At 40.0% G+C, this 20,076-nt stretch overlaps 3 protein-coding genes across 3 annotated transcripts; 2 read left to right on the top strand and 1 right to left on the bottom strand.

The window, feature by feature from the left end:
• On the top strand, nt 140-4,545 carry LOC105159265 (kinesin-like protein KIN-4C). Its single transcript, XM_020692526.1, has 14 exons — nt 140-329; nt 413-510; nt 992-1,054; nt 1,151-1,264; nt 1,330-1,446; nt 1,528-1,608; nt 1,847-1,918; nt 1,998-2,088; nt 2,170-2,201; nt 2,349-2,434; nt 3,159-3,230; nt 3,338-3,565; nt 3,650-3,785; nt 4,334-4,545. Exons 1-14 carry the CDS (start codon nt 140-142, stop codon nt 4,478-4,480), a joined length of 1,527 nt encoding a protein of 508 aa, XP_020548185.1. The 3' UTR covers nt 4,481-4,545.
• On the bottom strand, nt 4,976-6,834 carry LOC105159264 (kinesin-like protein KIN-4C). The gene is made up of 4 exons (XM_020692525.1): nt 6,518-6,834; nt 6,298-6,433; nt 5,651-5,749; nt 4,976-5,386 (listed from the first exon to the last, which is right to left on the bottom strand). The coding sequence occupies exons 1-4, from the start codon at nt 6,724-6,726 to the stop codon at nt 4,976-4,978; spliced, it is 855 nt and encodes a 284-aa protein (XP_020548184.1). The 5' UTR covers nt 6,727-6,834.
• On the top strand, nt 9,132-10,744 carry LOC105159037 (protein ALP1-like). The gene is made up of 3 exons (XM_011075967.2): nt 9,132-9,650; nt 9,776-10,001; nt 10,110-10,744. Exons 1-3 carry the CDS (start codon nt 9,363-9,365, stop codon nt 10,559-10,561), a joined length of 966 nt encoding a protein of 321 aa, XP_011074269.1. The 5' UTR covers nt 9,132-9,362; the 3' UTR covers nt 10,562-10,744.

Raw genomic sequence — 20,076 nt, 5'->3', positions numbered from 1 at the left:
TATTTAAAACAAAATAGGAGCGGCGGAAGCAAAGACGCTGCCGCCGCTGCTGAATAGGAGGGCGCGCGCCCTCCTCACCCATGGGCGACGGCCTGTCACGACTTTGGCTTGAAACGCGCTTTCACTAAGTAGCCGTTGGATGAGGAAGTCTGACCAGAACCATCTGATCAAAAACGCGCACAAATCAGAAGAGGAATTAGGGATTGAAGGAAAGGACGACACCGTTTCCAGGGGATTAGGGCAATCCAACAAATTGGGGATTGTGAGTGAGAGCGACGTCGTCTTGAGGGATGACGAGGAGATGCAGGAAGGGCACGTGGCAAAAGCTGGTACAGGCGTGGGTGGCAAGTCCCTGAGTTAGCAGCAGGATTGGGGATTTCTGGAGCCAACGATGCCGTTTCCGCTCAATTAGGGCTGCAGAATGAATTGGGGATTTCGACTGAGGACGACGCCGTTTCGAGGGCAGAAGCAAGTTCAGCAGAAGGACACGTGGCGGGCGCCGAGGCAGGCGTGGGTGGCAATTTCTGAAGCCTGTTGCTGAGCGTGGCTGAAAGAGGAAAGAACCAGAGCTGGGCTTATTGATCTTGTTTTCACAATTCTAGTAATTCTTTTTGAGAATTGAAATCACCATTAAGAGCTTTTTGGGTACTGGTTCTATATGTACTGAAAGGAAAGGGACGTTGGGTTTAATAAAACTTTTAGAGAGTTTCTGCAATTTCTTCCTCTTCTTCTTCCATCTCTGCTCCCACCTCAGATTTCTTATCAAATATCGTGACAGAGCAGCTGAAGCTCAGGTTTCTGCAAAAGGAAACGATCAGAGTTTCGAGGCGCAGCATTGTTCATACAATTCTAGGAAAATTGTTTTGAGAATTGTAATTTCAATTAATGCAGAAATCCGTTGGTTCTATTTGTACTGGGCAAGAACCTTTTTGAGTTTTCAATGAAAAATTTGTACTCTGCAATTCTCCTCCTCATTTCTCCTCTGTTTCAGGGTCTTGACCTTCACCTACCCAAAGCATTCATAAGTAAGGAAGATTGCATAACTGTTGCAAAAGTAATTCAAATGACTAGGAAAAAGTCCCCCCCTGCATCCATGGAAAGAGTCATGAATGATAAAAGCATAATCTTGCCCTTAAGCATAATCTCATAGAAGGAGATTGAAGCCCTTAAGCATAATCTTGCCAATATCTCTTCCAATTCTGATGATAGTGCTCAAAAGCTGAAGGAAGAGTATCTTCAAAAACTCAATGTCCTTGAGACACAGGTAACTCATTGTAAAAAGTTGTCTTTCCAATTAATATTGTTGTTATAACCTCATTCTCTATACAGGTTGCTGAATTGAAGAAAAAACAAGATGCTCAAGCTCAACTCCTAAGACAAAAACAGAAAAGTGATGAAGCTGCAAGAAGACTGCAGGATGAGATCCAGAGGATAAAGACACAAAAGGTGCTACTTTCTGGTACCTTAAAACTTGAAAACATAAGTATTTATCTTTGCTGTGTCATTTATCATACTTTTTGTGTAAAGGTTCAATTACAACAAAAGATAAAACAAGAATCTGAGCAGTTCAGGCTATGGAAAGCATCTCGAGAAAAAGAAGTGCTTCAGGTAGTTGCACATTATTTAATATTTACTCAGTAACATACTGAGTCTCCACTCAACTAAACTCCTTTTGCGTTTAATTGTGTTTCCTTTTAAATGTTTATATCAATATGTCCAGCACTGCGTTGCTTCAATCTTGCTATCTCATCCTGAAAAAGCATAAAACTACAAATACAGCATCAAATGGTTTTATTATGTCTTACAGTCTGAAAATAATAACTTTCTGGGGATGTCTTATCTATAGCTAAAAAAAGAGGGAAGAAGAAATGAATATGAGATGCATAAGCTGTTGGCACTCAACCAGAGGCAGAAGCTGGTAATTTCTTGTCTTGGATTAATCCTTTGTTTTCAATAATTCTGGCGATTTGAATCATACAATATATGTGGCATATCAGGTATTACAGCAGAAGACTGAAGAAGCTGCTATGGCTACAAAACGACTTAAGGAGTTGTTAGATTCTCGAAAAGCTTCACGTGAAACACCTGGTTAGAATAGACCGGATTGTTGTTTTGAAGAATACTTACAAATACTTTCCGTGATGTATTGATTCTTTTGCATGAATGCAGGTGGAGGAATTAACAAAGGTCCTGGAATTCAGGTATGCGCCGCTACTCTGGGCGCTTGCTAGAGTTTTTGTGTTTTCACTAATGCATATAACCTAGCGTACACTGTAATTGCAAATCCGGTAAAGGATTTGTCCATCAATTTCTTTAATATTATTAACATCTTTTCTGTTGTTTCCAAGGCACTAGTGCAGGCTATTGAGCATGAACTTGAGGTTACTGTAGGAGTACATGAAGTACGGTCAGAGTATGAGCGGCAAATGAAAGAGTAAACGCGCTCGCTCTTTCATAAATGTCTATATATTTTTACAAATTTCTTCTTTCTACAGATATTTACAAATTGCTTTCTTTGAATCCTGATGTCCTTGGGAAAATCAAGCATAATATCTATATATTTTCCTTAGCATATTGAATGTTGACATACCATAGCCTACTAATCTCAATTATCTAGAAAATAATCAAAGAAATGTTGTGTGCAACTAGGTTTTCTGTTCCTTGAATTGGCTGCTGAGGTTTTTCACATTCGTAAATCAGTTGCATGTTGGGGAAGTTGTGATCCATGGAAAGTGAAATAACAAAAAACAAAGATACCTATTATGTATCATTATGTTTGCTGTTTCTCCAATGTATGCTGTTCAGTTGTGGCAAAAGAAATTGCTTGATCATGTGCTGATGGTGGTGGACACATTTCACTGAAGTTTCTACCAAAGGACTATAACTTCAAACTCCCTTTTGATTTATTATAAGAGGAACCTTTATACCTTATGTTTGTTTTCCATCTGTTTTAATATGTAGAACTCGGATGGTAATATGATGGTGTTTAGGGACTCTTGTAATTGGTTACCTCTATTTTTGCTTGTCAGTTGGGTATATATAAATTGACAGCTAAACAGAAACAATAATGACATAGGTGTCATGAATTGTGATAAAGTGATGATTGAAGTTAAAAGACTCCCTTGCTATTTATAATTTCAATCTCCATCTATGTGTAGGAGGGCTAAAATGGGTGAAGAAGTTGCAAGATTGAAAGAGGAAGCGCTTATAGGAAAGCAGCAGAACTTAAGGTCTGAAGCGACAGCCGAAATGTTTTGAGTTGTATGCTTTTCAGTTTATTTTTTACAGAATAGTGGAGTATTATTAACTAAGCACTTAACGGTTTACTCCATTGTAGTGAATTTCCACAGTCGATGTCTCCTGGTGCTAGAAATTCGAGGATTTTTGCTCTTGAGAATATGCTTGCCACTTCCTCAAGTACCCTTGTTTCCATGGCATCTCAATTATCAGAAGCAGAGGAGCGTGAACGAGCATTTAGTGGTAGAGGGAGATGGAACCAAGTTCGCTCTGTTGCTGGGGCCAAAAATATCATGAACTTCCTCTTTAACCTGGCAGCATCCTCCCGGTAACTGGCTCTTAAGTGCCTTTCTGGTAGCCACATTTGACTTCTGTAGTTAGTCTCACAATTCCCACCCACTCCACCCAACAGGTGCCAGCTAAGGGATACAGAAGTTGACTGCAGACAGAAGGATGCAGAAATTAGAGATTTGAAGGAGAAAGTAGTCAACTTGATTAGACAAGTAGAGCTTCAAAAGTCCGAACTCAGCCGTCAGGAAAATTTAGTGGTGAGTACACTATTTTTTAGTGGCATACTTTATTGTTTCATGGTTATCACTTTGTTGTGCAGCCTCCTCGGTCATGTCATTAACTCTGAAGTGTTGGTGCATGACTATGTAACTGTCATTAATTAAAGGTATTTCTACTGGTTGAATCATTAGTTTAAGCTATTGGTTCTGTAACTAATCAGTACAGGATATTTTCCTTGCAAGATGAGCACTATTTAGCACGACACTTTTAAAAAATAACTTGTATCAAATTTTGTTACGTTCCTTGCATTTGTTTGCAATGTTCTAATGTGGGTTGAGAATTTCCTTTTGTTCTTTATGGGCTTCTGTGGAAAAGTATTAAAGGGAAACATAATTCATAGTCTTGTAACGTCTAATACTTGGATATCATGGAGTAATTAGATTTGATATGCTAATTCTAGTATCTCCACCTAGTTGTTGCTATTAAGGTGATCTTTGTTTTATTTAGTTCTTTAATTTACTCATTTATGGGATATTGATGTTTTTTGTGCAAAGCTGTTCTTGAATTCAGTTGGGATTTTTTACAGAAGTTGGCTTTGGAGAGACATACCAATGAAATGAATGAAGCCTATGGAGCTTGTGTGATGAACAACAGCGACGGGCATTCTTATGACTTACGATCCAAGGTATATTATGACATAATTTGTGTTGCAACTAATATTAACAGATCTTAGTATTGTTTTCTACTAACATAGGTCCATTTTGTAAACTTATGATGCCATATATTTTGCAAATGTACGGAGATTATTGATTTCAATAGCTCAAGCGCTTGGTTTTCCATACTTTAGGGTTCCCAATGCTCCAGTGTTCTTAATAGTGGAGTATATTTTGCAAATGTACGGAGATTATTGATTTTCAATAGCTCATGCACTTGGTTTTTCATACTTTAGGGCTCCCAAAACTCCAATCTTCTCAATGGTGAAGTATATGCATTTGAGCTAGAAGACATGGACACATCTGATGATGATCAACGAGAACATCCAAGGCTACCAGATGATATGGACGGCGAGTGGATACGCATGAGAGAGACAAAAAAACGCCAAGCTAGGAAAAGGAACTCTAAAACGGATAGCCATGTTGAAACGGCTGCTGATTTAGAACACTCAGTTGTGGCGACCTCAATTGAGCGAGTATGTTGCTCGTGCAGCAAAAGTTCTACATGCAAGACATCAAGATGCGAATGCCAAGCTGCAAGTGGTAATTGTACTCCGTTCTGCAAATGCCCTGTTGCTGCATTTGTTTGGTCCACAGCTACAGGACGGAGTACAATTACCACTTGCAGGTCGGCATTCGCATCTTGATGTCTTGCATGTAGAACTTTTGCTGCACGAGCAACATACTCGCTCAATTGTGGTCGCCACAACTGAGTGTTCTAAATCAGCAGCCGTTTCAACATGGCTATCCGTTTTAGAGTTCCTTTTCCTAGCTTGGGGTTTTTTTGTCTCTCTCGTGCGTACCCACTCGCCGTCCATATCATCTGATAGCCTTGGATGTTCTCGTTGATCATCATCAGATGTGTCCATGTCTTCTAGCTCAAATGCATATACTTTACTATTGAGAAGATTGGAGTTTTTGGAGCCCTGAAGTATGAAAAACCAAATGCATGAGCTATTGAAAATCAATAATCTCCGTACATTTGCAAAATATACTCCACTATTAAGAACACTGGAGCATTGGGAACCCTAAAGTATGGAAAACCAAGCGCCTGAGCTATTGAAATCAATAATCTCCGTACATTTGCAAAATATATGGCATCATAAGTTTACAAAATGGACCTATGTTAGTAGAAAACAATACTAAGATCTGTTAGTATTAGTTGCAACACAAATTATGTCATAATATACCTTGGATCGTAAGTCATAAGCATGCCCGTCGCTATTGTTCATCACACAAGCTCCATAGGCTTCATTCATTTCGTTGGTATGTCTCTCCAAAGCCAACTTCTGTAAAAAATCCCAACTGAATTCAAGAACAGCTTTGCACAAAAAACATCAATATCCCATAAATGAGTAAATTAAAGAACTAAATAAAACAAAGATCACCTTAATAGCAACAACTAGGTGGAGATACTAGAATTAGCATATCAAATCTAATTACTCCATGATATCCAAGTATTAGACGTTACAAGACTATGAATTATGTTTCCCTTTAATACTTTTCCACAGAAGCCCATAAAGAACAAAAGGAAATTCTCAACCCACATTAGAACATTGCAAACAAATGCAAGGAACGTAACAAAATTTGATACACGTTATTTTTTAAAAGTGTCGTGCTAAATAGTGCTCATCTTGCAAGGAAAATATCCTGTACTGATTAGTTACAGAACCAATAGCTTAAACTAATGATTCAACCAGTAGAAATACCTTTAATTAATGACAGTTACATAGTCATGCACCAACACTTTAGAGTTAATGACATGACCGAGGAGGCTGCACAACAAAGTGATAACCATGAAACAATAAACTATGCCACTAAAAAATAGTGTACTCACCACTAAATTTTCCTGACGGCTGAGTTCGGACTTTTGAAGCTCTACTTGTCTAATCAAGTTGACTACTTTCTCCTTCAAATCTCTAATTTCTGCATCCTTCTGTCTGCAGTCAACTTCTGTATCCCTTAGCTGGCACCTGTTGGGTGGAGTGGGTGGGAATTGTGAGACTAACTACAGAAGTCAAATGTGACTACCAGAAAGACACTTAAAAGCCAGTTACCGGGAGGATGCTGCCAGGTTAAAGAGGAAGTTCATGATATTTTTGGCCCCAGCAACAGAGCGAACTTGGTTCCATCTCCCTTTACCACTAAATGCTCGTTCACGCTCCTCTGCTTCTGATAATTGAGATGCCATGGAAACAAGGGTACTTGAGGAAGTGGCAAGCATATTCTCAAGAGCAAAAATCCTCGAATTTCTAGTATAGACCATTTCTAGTCGATCTATCTAATTTAAACCAGTTTTATTATATTAAATTGGCTTAATGGGATAGGTATTGAATATGCACAGATGAATTATGCTATGGATAAGCTTGTTAATATTTTGCAACAGTTTCAAGAATCTGAGATTATACTCTTAATTTATGATGATGAAATTTTGAATTCAGATTATAGACAAAATAATGTGGGTTCTATCAGAGTTGTTATATTGTTTCCTTTTCTTCTCTTGTGTTCTCTTTTTTCTTTTTTGTTTGTTTGGTTCTGTTTTCACATCAATCAGTTGTCACTTCAAATATTTTTGTTTTATAGAAAATTTAATAAAGATACATTGAGGAATTTCTCAATTATTATTTTTAGGGTTCAAACAGCTAATTGAATTGCTTTATATTCTCTTGAACAAGAATAAATCTATAAAATCTTAATCTGGTAAATTTCCACAAAAGTTGGCTGATCCTTTTTTCCATTAGATAACTTATGAGGTAACAAATATTGCACTTATGTAGAGAGAAGTGGAATACTTCATGGACCCATTTAGTTCTAAATGCTCTCGTGCCTACTTATTTCTGGAACAAACATATATATTTCTGAAAAAAATGGTGAATATTTTTTGCCTCAAACCAGGAACGCATAATTTTGGAATTAACTGGACTTGCGAAGATCCTTTTTCATGCATGCATAGGGATTATATCTAACATCATGTATTGCCTACTTTCTCTTCTAATCTGTGGATCAACTTTTTTCTTGTATTTGTTCCCGGAGAGTTGTAAAAATTGCCATGACTTATGTCTGACAACGTCCACTAGGATGGGGGCTGAAGATAGATGTATAGTAAACTTTTTTGCTTATTAAATCATGGATGGATTGTGATTTTTTTCTTATGGTGTTAACTAGTACTTGCTTGGTTTTATCTGAAGCACTGGGATGGAAAAATGTTCAGCTTTGCCTGAAGAGGAAGCTAAGATGCTCACAAGAAGCTATTTCCCCAAGTGAGTCAAAAAGCTGATAAACTTTTTATTCTTTTCCTGTCGATTTTATGCACTCTACATCTGATCTCTTTCAAGGCCTTGAAACTGTATGCGTTTTGTTCCCTGTTTTTCCAATTATTTTCTACAGAGCTTTTGTCACTATGCCTAATATCTTTCCTTTTTCCCCTTGTCCTTAGACCATATTTTATTGAACAAGATACTGATTGTCGGGATGGCCAATTGGTCACTAGGTCACCATGTTTGGCTCGGTTTAGGAAAAAATGGTTTGATTCAGATTGTGTTATAATATCTACATACATACTCATCTGTGTTTATCATAACTTTGAGTGTGTATCTGTGTGTGTATAGAGAGAGATAGAGCACTTGTACTCCTCTTGAGACATAAAAATTCAGAAGGGCAGTCTTCCTCAAAGAGTACCTTCTACCTGTGTAAACTGAGTCGTCTAAATGTGGTTCACAGTCATATTTCTTTTCCTTTTGCCCCACAAAGTTGGATAATGTGGCATGACGTAAAAATTCTTGATTGTCCTTGAAAGTTGGAACTGAGGTCGTACAGATGTAATGCAGTATGATTTTGTTGACAACATAAGAGACTGCAATAGGAGGCAATATGCATACATGGAATTTAAGTTGCCTATTCAGTTAAAACCAAAGGCTATCAGAAGTAGATTCCATTCACAGTCATCTTAATATCTAAGTAAAGCCTGTCGTTTACCTGTTAGGGCGTGTTTACTAACGAGTATTAGGCGGGATATACAGCGTAATCCTGGTCAGTTAGCCGTTTACTTGCTAATGAGGCGGCCCGTTACTACTCACCAAAGCCCGGGCCATGGTGTGATTAAACGGCCGATTAGAATCCAGCCAATTTGGGTGGGATTCAAACTATCCCGACGCGGCATCCTTGTCGATTTGACATTATTACCCTCAAATTAACACTTGAAATGACTTCGTTGTCCTCGTAGTCACTCCCACCGCCTCACTTCGCTTTGGGTTTTTCATTTCAAACCCTCTTTTTCCTCGAGTACTGCAAAATCCCGCTTGTGCGCAAACTTGTAGCAGGTACCCACCACCATCATCGCTTAAAGGTGAGTTCGTGGTCGTCGGACAGCGTGGGTTCGTTACAATCGTTGTTGTTTGTGGGCAGCACTATCATCGTTCTCGATCTTAAGGTTGGTTTCTTTCAACCCATTACTTTCTCAGTGGAAGGTGTTTCAGTAGTGTTGTGCCTTATACTCTTTACTATCTTAAAATTTTCTATTCTGTACCTTGGTTGGTTGTTAAGAATATGCCGTTTTACTCAGTTTTGATCTGTTGTGACTCAATGTTTGGTGATTTGCACTCCTCCTTGGTTTTGCATTCGTCCAAACTACTGCCATCATCAATAAAAGTGCTTTTCATATTTAGGATGAGGTCATTTCAAAGAGTTACTCTGGCTTTAATAATTTTACAACAAATTGTCGACGAGCTTACAATCGCTCTCACGTTGTTCACTTCTGTTACAAAACACCTGAACGCACGTAAACCTCATCGTCCCCGGACGGGACCTCCGAGATTCTTAACCAATTTTCGGGTACCGGAACAGCTTACTCACCTGCACCGGCTAGTTTCAGTTAGCGATGAGTCGTGCCTTCGCAACTTACGTATGGACTGTAACGCCTTCGGTCGGCTGTGCTATTTGCTCCAACATGCCGGTGGAGTTTCAGAAAGCAGGGCTTGTACCGTACCGGAGCAAGTCGCTATTTTTCTTAGTGTTGTCGCCCATCATAAAAAGATTTGTGTGGTGAAGCATGATTTCTTACGTTCCGGCCGCACGATCCACAAACATTTCCATCGGGTCCTTAGAGCAGTTATCAAACTGTACAACATACTCCTAGTCCGATCTACCCCAATTACTGACGATTGCGTCGACCCACGGTGGAAATGGTTTAAGGTACCAGTACAGAATATTACCCTTTTACTAGATTTAAGAAAGATTGCAATAACACCAGTCAGTTGATTGGGGTACATTACTACGTACATATACCTTACACTTGTGATTGACTTAATGCATCGCAGGGTTGTCTCGGGGCGTTGGATGGAACCTTCATTGACGTCCGAGTACCTGAGGCTGAGAAGGGACGGTATAGAACCCGCAAAGGCCACGTTGCTGTGAATGTACTTGGTGTGTGCAACCCTAATATGCAATTCATATACATTCTTTCTGGTTGGGAGGGGAGTGCAGCGGATAGCCGTGTTTTGCGTGATGCAGTTCACAGACAGGGTGGACTAAGAATTCCTACAGGTTCCAACTGACCGCTATACAATCTACCCATAGCTCATGAGATTACGACCTTCTCCGGTCCTACATAAGGATAGTTAAAGTTGATGCGTTTAACAACATATTGTGCAGGACAATACTACTTGTGTGACAATGGCTATGCCAATGCTGAAGGTTTCTTGACGCCTTACCGAGGTGTAAGGTACCACTTACGCGAATGGGACAGTGGAGCTGGTGGGCCCCAAGATAAATTTGAATTTTTCAACTTGAAGCACTCTTCCGCCCGGAATGTCATTGAGCGTACTTTTGGTCTACTGAAAATGCGATGGGGAATTCTAAGGAGTCCATCATTCTACCCCATTAAGGTGCAAAACAGGATCATCTTGGCTTGTTGCTTGTTGCACAACTTTTTAAGGACCGAAATGCCTGATGATCCGCTTGTGAACGAGTTGCCCAGTGATGGAGCTGAAGGCGCTGATGCAGATGCCGATTGCGTGTGGAACATTGAGAGCAACCCTTCATGGAATTCATGGAGGGATGCAATGGCGACGTCTATGTACAACGAGTGGACGAGTTGCTCTTGACGTAGTTTTTCCAATATAATGGCTGCATCTTCCATCATTCATAAATCTTGTTCCGTGAAGGATTAAAGTTCGGTTGTAATACCAAATGCTCTATCCCCAATGTTATGTTGGCCTCTTAGGTCTGGGTGACGGTGCTGTTAATGAGGGTTTTCTACTTGTTGTTGTTCGGAACATTTATGCTACTCTTCCTCGCTTCAATTCTATTATTGCTTTTTAATGGGCAGTTGTGTTGCGATGTATTCTCTGGTTACGTGTTTTTACTCATTGGTTTCCTGCTAATTGCTCTCTGATTAATATAGCTCGAAGGTTGTATGAGCCTTTTAATGTCTCATTCATTTCTTGGGTGCAGGCATCGACGACTGTGACGAAGGTACTAGCAGGCCTTGTGATCCGATTTGCATTTCTTGCTATCATGGACTTGGGATCCGACGAAGGCACTAGCAGGCCTCGACGACGCGGGCAGAAGAGAGACAAGCCGCAACATCGACGAATGTGGACGACTCTCGAAGAGGAATGCTTGGTGGCTGGACTTATGAATCTGTTGGTGACAGGTTGGAAATGCGAAAATGGGTTTAGGAATGGTTATCTAGGCCAACTAGAGGCCTACATTGCAAGGAGCTTTCCCAACGCTGACATCAAGGCTGACCCTCACATTACCTCGAAGTTGCATGTGTGGAAGAAGCAGTACTCGACGCTATCAACGTTGCTCACGCGTTCAGGTTTGGGTTGGGATGAACAACGGAATATGGTCACGGTGGAAGATGACAACGCTTGGAACGATTACGTCAAGATAATAAAACATTTGATAGCATGCATTCGTTTTCTTCTTTAACCACAAGATGTAGCCATCCTTCTATGCCTACTTTAAGAGGTGACGTTATTTGATGGGTCAGATGGATCCTCATGCAAAGGGAATGCGGTGCAAGACATGGCCTCTTTTCAATGCATGGCGAGAAATATTTGGTAAAGACCGTGCTACCGGTGAGTGCAGTGCGGATCCATTCAAGGATGCGAACGAAGTCAGAGATGAGGAGATTGCCGACACGCAAGACTGCAACAATCTCACTGCCGAATGGAATGCAGACGCAGGTCTACCCGGCTTCGACGAGGACCTGCCCTACTCATACGATGCGAACGTCGAATACGTTACTAATTCCTCGACTGGTGCAAAACCGCCGGGTAGCACATCATCAGGAAAACGCAAGAGAAGGGACGTCGGGAACGACATTCCCAAGTTAATTGAAATGGTATCTACATTTTGCGAGATAGCAAACACGCGTTTGGCATCTCTGACGAGGGTCCTCGAAGGCGAATTTGGTCAGCCCGAACATCGCGCGATGATCCTGGCACAGGTTAAGGAGCTTGACTCCTTGGACGAGAATGAACATATAATTGTTGCAAACAGGCTCGTTAATCACCCAAAGGAAATGGAGCTTTTCCTCGCGATGTCGGTAGAGGCTAGGGTGAAGATGGCTCATCTCATGCTATCAGGAAGGATTTAAGTGTCAAGCTTATTTGAAAAGGTGTAGGTTTTTTTGCGTATTCGTATGTCAATGTGAAAATCTGGAAACATTTGCAGCGTTTTGTATGTAATACTTGTGTACCGGTTTTGGAGCGTATCTTTGGTCTGTAGAACACCTTGGACCAGACGCAGGTCCCTAGACCATCGCCGATTTGCACTTATGGTGTTGCGATGACGTTTATATTTTTGTATGTAATGTACGTCGTATGTAATGAAGGCTGGTTTTAACCTGTTTCGAAGGATATATCATGTCTTATTATACATTGAAATTACACATGAAAATACTGGCGTAATATAATGTTTGGTAAATTCATAAGGTTTGAAGAACATTAAATTAAATCTTGTAGGGACAAACACCATGTTGGCCTATATGAAGTCCAACATTAAGCCACACATATGTAATTCAAACCTTAAGCATCGTACAAAGTATAAAAATACTTGCCAATGTGAGCATGGTCCACTACACAACTACCGACGTTCTCTTAAGGCTATTCGAATACATTTCTTACCACCCAAAATCTTACTTGCAAGAATGGCCAACACTAGGCTACCTTCATTTGCCTTAAGAGATCACATCCCATTTGCGGTGCCGTCTGAGGATTCCGCGGTGGAGTCGTACAGTCGGGATGTATTCTCACTGGACGAAAGTATAGAATTACCTCCGAAAATTTCCTTCATTTGTTCCCACTTGCGTTCGCCACAATAGTAGTACGCCTTGGCAAAAGGCCTTTCCTGCGCTAACAATGTCATTAATTTATTGTAAAAAAAGTTGATAAATTGTGCACAAACAATATCTGTAAAAAAAGATTGCCGGAATGATGACCCATACTTATGTAGAGAGGGGAAAAAGACAAGTGAGTACAAGTAAGTGGTACCCGGATAATTCTGGTCCATTCCTCCCACGGCCCGCGCATCCTATTCGTGTTCTCGTTCCAAGATATGGAACGATGTGCGATAACTTTACGGAATGTGTGATACCGAACCCTTAAGAGACACAATTTTTGTTTGATGAAATGCCCGTGCCAATTTCTACCTGCGTAAGTGTTTACCTTATCTAAGGCGAAGTTCAACGACGGCAGATCAGCCATTCGTCGATTTGACTGGTTTCTTCCCTTCATCGCCATGAAGGAGAGGGCGTCTATAAACACATCATCCACAGCTTTTGTCCAAGTTCGGGTGTAGAAGTATCGTCCCTGACCCATGGGTCTTTTCCTCCTCGGCATTTCCTCCGACTGGATCGGTATTGAAGGAATGGAAACTGTGTTTGCCGTTCTGGTCGTGTGTGTAGGTGCAAGCCCGTCGTTTATGGTAAGACTTAGTCGGTGAGTTGAAGGGACACGCCGCACGTTCGTAATTGACTAATGTCGATTCAAATGCAGTGCAAGCGTGTTCTCGGAAAGGAGCGGATTGTTTGGACATTTATTACGCATTAATAGAGTGTGGGTGTTGGCTTTTGTGATATGTGATACGTTTAAATATAGCCCTCATGCGCCAACTCAGATGTTCGTTTTCATGCGGGTTACAGATATGTTGGAAAAAAAGAAAACGAAGGACATAATGCAAAGTATATTTGGAGTTTGTTAGTCGCATTGCAGTATGAGTACATTATTAATTGTGTTAAATAATTTCAATCGGTTTATGTTCTCATTAATTAAGCATAATTACTCAATTACTCCGTTGTTCTAAGTGGTAATAGACAAACTGCCGCGGAGGTTAGGGGATATAGAAGGTATTAGAATGCAGAGTATGGCATGGAAACGTTAACCTAATCATAACCAACATCCATTCATCATTCGATTACTACAGCCCAAAACAGTGTTTAACAAAAAAAGACAAAAAGAAAAGGAAAGCATCATATTGTTGGTCCTGCGTCGATGCGATTTTTTTTTTCCTGATTCTCCTTCTTCCCAACGACCCAAAATGCACCATCAGTTTTCATCTTCGGTAGTGACGAGATCAATGACCTCTGGCTCTTCATCCTGTTTCCAACCCAAGAACTGCACATCTGAGTTAATGGACCCATCCAGACTGAAGTCTCCCACATCCTCGCTCATATTGGTGTCCGGCACATTGTGTTCACCACCGAATATCTCCTGAAGCTGCTCCCATTTCGGCTCCCCGAAATAGTAATACGCCTTAGCGAAGGGATGCACCTGAAAACCACATTCAACTGAGCGTGCAAATGCAAAGAGGTCTGTGAAACATATGAACAAATTTATTAGGAAAAACATACCCGTATGATCCTGCGCCAATCTTCTCCGCTGCCAGACATCCGGTTGGAATTTTGGTTCCACTTTATATTAGGTTCCTTCAGCGCTGCCAGACATCCGGTTGGAATTTTGGTTCCACTTTATATTAGGTTCCTTCAGTAGAAGAGAGAAAGTACCTCAGCCCTAAAATGTGCAGTCTGGATAGGAAGAAACCGTAAGACCAGTTCCGCTTGGCGTAGTCATTGAGGGCATCACAGGCGTTTAAGAACGCAGGGTTCATCGGATGTCGTGGGTTCGTCTGAGGATTGCCCATTATGGCATAGACGTGGAGGAAGGTACAGAATGCAGCGTCCACCTTCTTCGTCCAAGTAGGAGTGTAGAAATAGCGCAACTGACCCATTGGAAATTTCCTCCGAGGCATTTCGATGATGTGCTGTGGTGAGCCGGGTAAAGACGAAGACTAGGGTTTGTGAGTAGAGTTTTGAGATATTTTCAGAGTCTGGGACCGAGAAGTCCATTTATATACACGCGGACTTCAAACGCTTTATATTTTCCAATTGATGTCAGACTCTGCATCTTTCCATCATTTGCCTGCCCTCATTAATGCAACATGCTTGGGAAAGGAGCGGATTATGTGGCGTTTGGCTCAGCATATTTCTGGTTAATGCACACTTAAGATGAATATACGCTCAGCACTTTCATGTCCGGGCATTTACAAAGCAACTGACACGGATTAGCCTTGTAAATGTCGAGTGAAGTTCAAGAGGTAAAACACCCAGTTAAGAATTCTGTTCGGGTTTGAGGCATTAAACAAAAAAATTTTCCACAAACAAATAACTCAATATTGTGAAAAACAATAAGATAAAGAAAATGAAATGAAGTGACAATAGGTGGCAAATACGACACTACTTACTTTACTTCATTCATTACATAAACTACAGTACGCCTGCCAGGAATAACAGTTGCAAGTGGTCCAAAGAACATATACAACCCATGCAATCATATACGAAAATACAAAAGGACCTGCAACTGTCGTGAACAGACATTCGTACCCTGATACGCATTAATGCACTATAGGCCTACTAAAAAAAGAAAGGACATTAACATGCATTTCATGCGGGTTGTGCTGCAACATACAACAATATGCCCGACAAAATTCCGCATTTTTTTAGTACATTATAAGAAAAAAATATCTACATATATATATATAGTCCGATACAACATAATATATTGCAAAATAACGTCCGCATCTGAAGAAAACATTGTAGCCGACCATCTTCCTACAAACTTTGAAAACCACCTTTGACGACATAACACCTAGCATCGAACCAACATCTACTGCCTCAATCTTCCTTCTTTACCGGAGTGCGGTTGGATGCCGAGGAACTGGCTTGTGATGGAGTCTTTACAGCAACTGGGCTGTCACAACACTTACTTATGGATTTCTGTTCAGGCATAGGCACTCTAGGGAGTGGCTGCAAGGAATCGGCATCATCCTCACAACCGTAGAAATCGTCCACGAAATTCCAAAGGGAAGAGCTCGAGGTCGGACTATCTGAGATATACCCGTAAGGACACGGGTCTGTAAGTGGACCGCCCGGAGAATCGGTTGCTTCGGCATCGCCATCATGAGCAGGCTGTTTGGTGGACTCATTTTCTTCAGTGTCTTGTGCATCTTCATCGCCGACAGAGACAGTATCAGAGTCAACAGGTTGAGCGAACAGCTTACATAACTCAGCCCACATGTCTTCGTACGCATTCACATAACATTTGCCTATGCGAGATTCCTGCAACGGACACGGAAATTTATCATCCAAGACAGTGGTAAAATTGCCCACACTTGTACATAATAGAATAATATAAGACCACAATAGACAAACATTAAAAACCACAAATCACCTTGCAGAATTCCTTCCACGTTGCGTCGGCTGCAGTTACGAATCGAAGCCGACTGTTATGGATTACATCCCGACGGGCAATCAGCTTCCCAAACACCTCATGCCTCTCGCGGAGGAAGTTAAGGACATATTTACCCCAGCCGAAATCAATCTTGCCTTCGTGACATTTTTGCACCTCCTCCAACGCATCAGTTATTGCGAACTTGTTCTCACGATCAGGGTGAAATCGTCCTTTCTTGGCATGATACAATAATCTACTGACAAAAGTTTTTTCCATATCTTTGCTCCACTTGGTACAATAAAACATGTACCGTTGATAGTAGAATCCATCCGGCCACATCATTAAATAGAGTTGGGAAATACAAGATGTTTGGGCATAAAAGCTGAAGTTGTTTGAGCAAAAAGGGAACTTTCTGATATTTTGATGAACTGGGTTCAGCAAAAAGCTCACATTTATACTGCAAAGTTATGCATCGTGATTTGATGCGGTGGCCAATAAAATGCAAAGACTGTACATGTATTGATGACTCTTAGTAGGTCCATATACTTTGAAATGCAATATACCTGTTGCATTCAGTAAGGGTAGGTGGCTTTAATTAACACAAAATTCCGTCACAATCAGCAGATGTATTACACCTTAGTGGTAAATGCATATCTTGTCAATGAAACTAAGGGACCGCCACTTTACTTTCTTAAAACAACATCAAATTGAAGACCCACCTCAGGTCCACAATCAATGTAAAAAGTTATGTATCTAAAGCGAAGTAGTTGGAGGATGGGCAGTTGGAGAAGTAATGAATGTAAAGACATTAAATCCGGATAGAGTGAATGGAAGGGTTGATCAGGAAAGTTAATATGCTGCTACTTTTATTAGGAAGGAGGGTAATGTCATGTCGCTCTCACCTTAAATCATTGTGGGCCATTTTTCAGTGGCAATTCCAGTAATGCAATATAGAATATAGCCATAACACAAAACTTATATGAAGAACGGAAAACATAAGCGTGTCACAATACACTAATGAATGAGTGTACTAACGCTATGGTATTCATTTTAGAGGATGTACAGTACAAACGAAAATCGATAAACAAACTTACAACTGGCCGGTTTAGGAGAACTTACATTGTCAGATTTGCGCATGGCACAATGAACAGTGCGTCAACAAAAGGGTAGATGCCTACTGACATTAACATACGAAAAATACACAGTACGTCGATTTAAGCAAGGTTAGACAAAAAAGACAATACAAGTAGTCATCAACCACACAAATATCACGACATATAAATAATTTCTTAATGTAGTACGACGCATCTCCTCTGCATGTAGAAGTTCATTTAAACTTTTAATCTGACTTTCATATTCGAAAATCCTGTTCAACAGTCCAGGAATAATCTCCTTAGACCTGCGACACACTGGGGGGTCAACCCATTGGAATGTACCGCAGTATTGTCCCTGCCAGATAAGAACAATATGTCACGTCGTGTATTTTCCAATTCATCAGAAGAAGAAATACGATTGTAGCAAGAGTAAGTGTGTATGGTCTAAAGCGTAGACGAATTATCCACGTAACAAGTTTTGCCACAGTTTAAATACTGAATTTATTGATTAACAAACCTCATTGCCCGGGCACCCGCGAAACCTTCTACCCGGATTATGGGAGGTCCATGAAGTGCGTACGAGCGCATCCTTACCGCAATAGCAAAAACGAAGAAGTTGGTCGTTTGTGGCAGAGGAACGGTGCCTACTACCGGTTCTAGCATCGGATTCGTTACTACTGTAATCGTGTTTTGAAGTAGGGGTCTCCATGTATGTTGTCCTATGAAACCAAAATGTAAGGATCAGAAGGGATGGTAGAAGGAACTGAATATTACTATAACATTACGGTAATAGTAACACATATTATTCACAGGTTTGGCGAGATGACATTGACGGCAATAATCAAATTCGTTAACTACTTACAGTCACTTCAACTACAAGCAATAGAGAAATTGAACTAGATGTATGACGTTACACCTTAACCAGTTGTAATACGGGGAAAAATAAGACGATGTAGGCAATTAAAATGTAGAATTTTCAATGCAACGACAGCTCGAAAGTAAGGTATGCGAAATTGTAGCAGTAAATTTTAACAAATATAAAGGGGAAAACTTATTCCGAATGAGAACAGAAGACGGAAAGAAGCATAAAGAACTTGAAGACGGGGGTACAAGCTGCTTTGACAGAAATTGTTAACCTCAAACTATTGTGTGCGGAAGCGTTTAGGAACGTACCAGATTAGCCTCCTGCACAATAGGATCGGTCACTTGAGAAACCCTAGAACAACAAAATACGAAATCATCGATACATTACACGCGATACAAAAAATGCGTACCAGGACGCGGAAGATATGGGAGTGACGATGAACTTACCCAAAATATGGAGGTTGTTGTGCTCGTTCGGAGGATTCGGCCGGAATAGCGTGTTTTGCCAAAAACGTCTACAAGTCGGACGCAAGGGAAAAGAGGGAGAGAGAAATGAAGAATGGATTACATGAACAAGTAATTTCTGTCTGTTGATGGGGACAAAAAAGTAAATTTATTAGGAAGTATGTGTGAAATCACTACTAGTAAATACTTTTAGTAGGATATCTTCGCAATATAGTCGTGTGTAGTAAACGCACCATTTCATTATCCAATAATAGACAATCTCAGTACAAATCCCAAATGAATCCCGCGGCCAGATTGCGAATCCATTTGGGTAAACACGCCCTTAATTGATTGGTCGAGACTGTATCCTCAAAATTGTTTTCTATCATCATTTGTGTTTAAACTGAAGAAGTTATTCTTTTTGTCGCGAGAGTTATCTTAAACTTTGTGGATGGCACTAATTGGTGCTCCATGACTTCCTCTTCATGACACACTCTATTTTTAAAAATTTCCACCTGTTTTATGATGTTTGGATGACTAGAAGGTTTGTTAAATAACCTTCAATTAGCAGCACAAAAGATTGGAAAACATCTTAAATATAATACTGTACAGTTTATTCTATGTTGAGCTAATAATATCAGACAAAAATAAATGTTACAGTTTTGATAAGCCCTTTGAAGACGTGGTTTATCCAAAAGGTGATCCGGATGCTGTTTCCATAAGTAAGAGAGATGTAGATCTGCTACTGCCAGATACAATTGTCAATGATACAATCATAGACTTTTACATCAAGTAAGTTTGTCTACAAATAGAAATTTTTCCTTTTCAACTCTTGCTCTTTACATTGCTAAATGCGTGTGCTGTCCGCTAGCGTGCACCTTCCAGTTAAGGAATACAGAATATTGGATTCTCTTATATCCACTTATTACGCACTGTGTAGTCAATGGCGCGCCATGCGCGAGACGCGCAGCCCTCGCCATTCACGAGTTGTTATTTTTCTTGTGTCAATAATATCTTAAGTTATTATTATTTTTCTTTTAATTTGTGATTTATTTGTTTATATATTTTATTATTATTTATAATATACTTCAAAACATGACATATTATTTAATATATGTACATAGGAATGATATGCCACAACGGATAGTAATAAAAAATATTCACAGTTTTAATTTTTTTTATTAGAAATGATAATTTTTCAGGATTCTTTTTTTGTTTTTTAAACTTAAAATACTACTTGTTTTGGACTAGGGGTAGATGAGTCGAGCCGGCTCGACTTTGAGCTCGACTCGAGCTCGAGAAATTCGAGCTCGAGCTCAAAGAAGGCTGTTCACCAGCTCGCAAGCTGGTGAATATTTTTTATATATAATTTTGTTTTTGAATTCTCTATATATTTAATTTTATATTTAATATTTGATCAGTTTTATAATCAAAATTGACCATATATTATAATTATTAATCAATATCACACATTTTATTTTA

This window comes from Sesamum indicum, linkage group LG3 (genome assembly GCF_000512975.1).
Source record: "Sesamum indicum cultivar Zhongzhi No. 13 linkage group LG3, S_indicum_v1.0, whole genome shotgun sequence".
NCBI classification, from domain to species: Eukaryota; Viridiplantae; Streptophyta; class Magnoliopsida; order Lamiales; family Pedaliaceae; genus Sesamum; species Sesamum indicum.
This window is presented reverse-complemented; position numbering and strand designations above follow the sequence as displayed.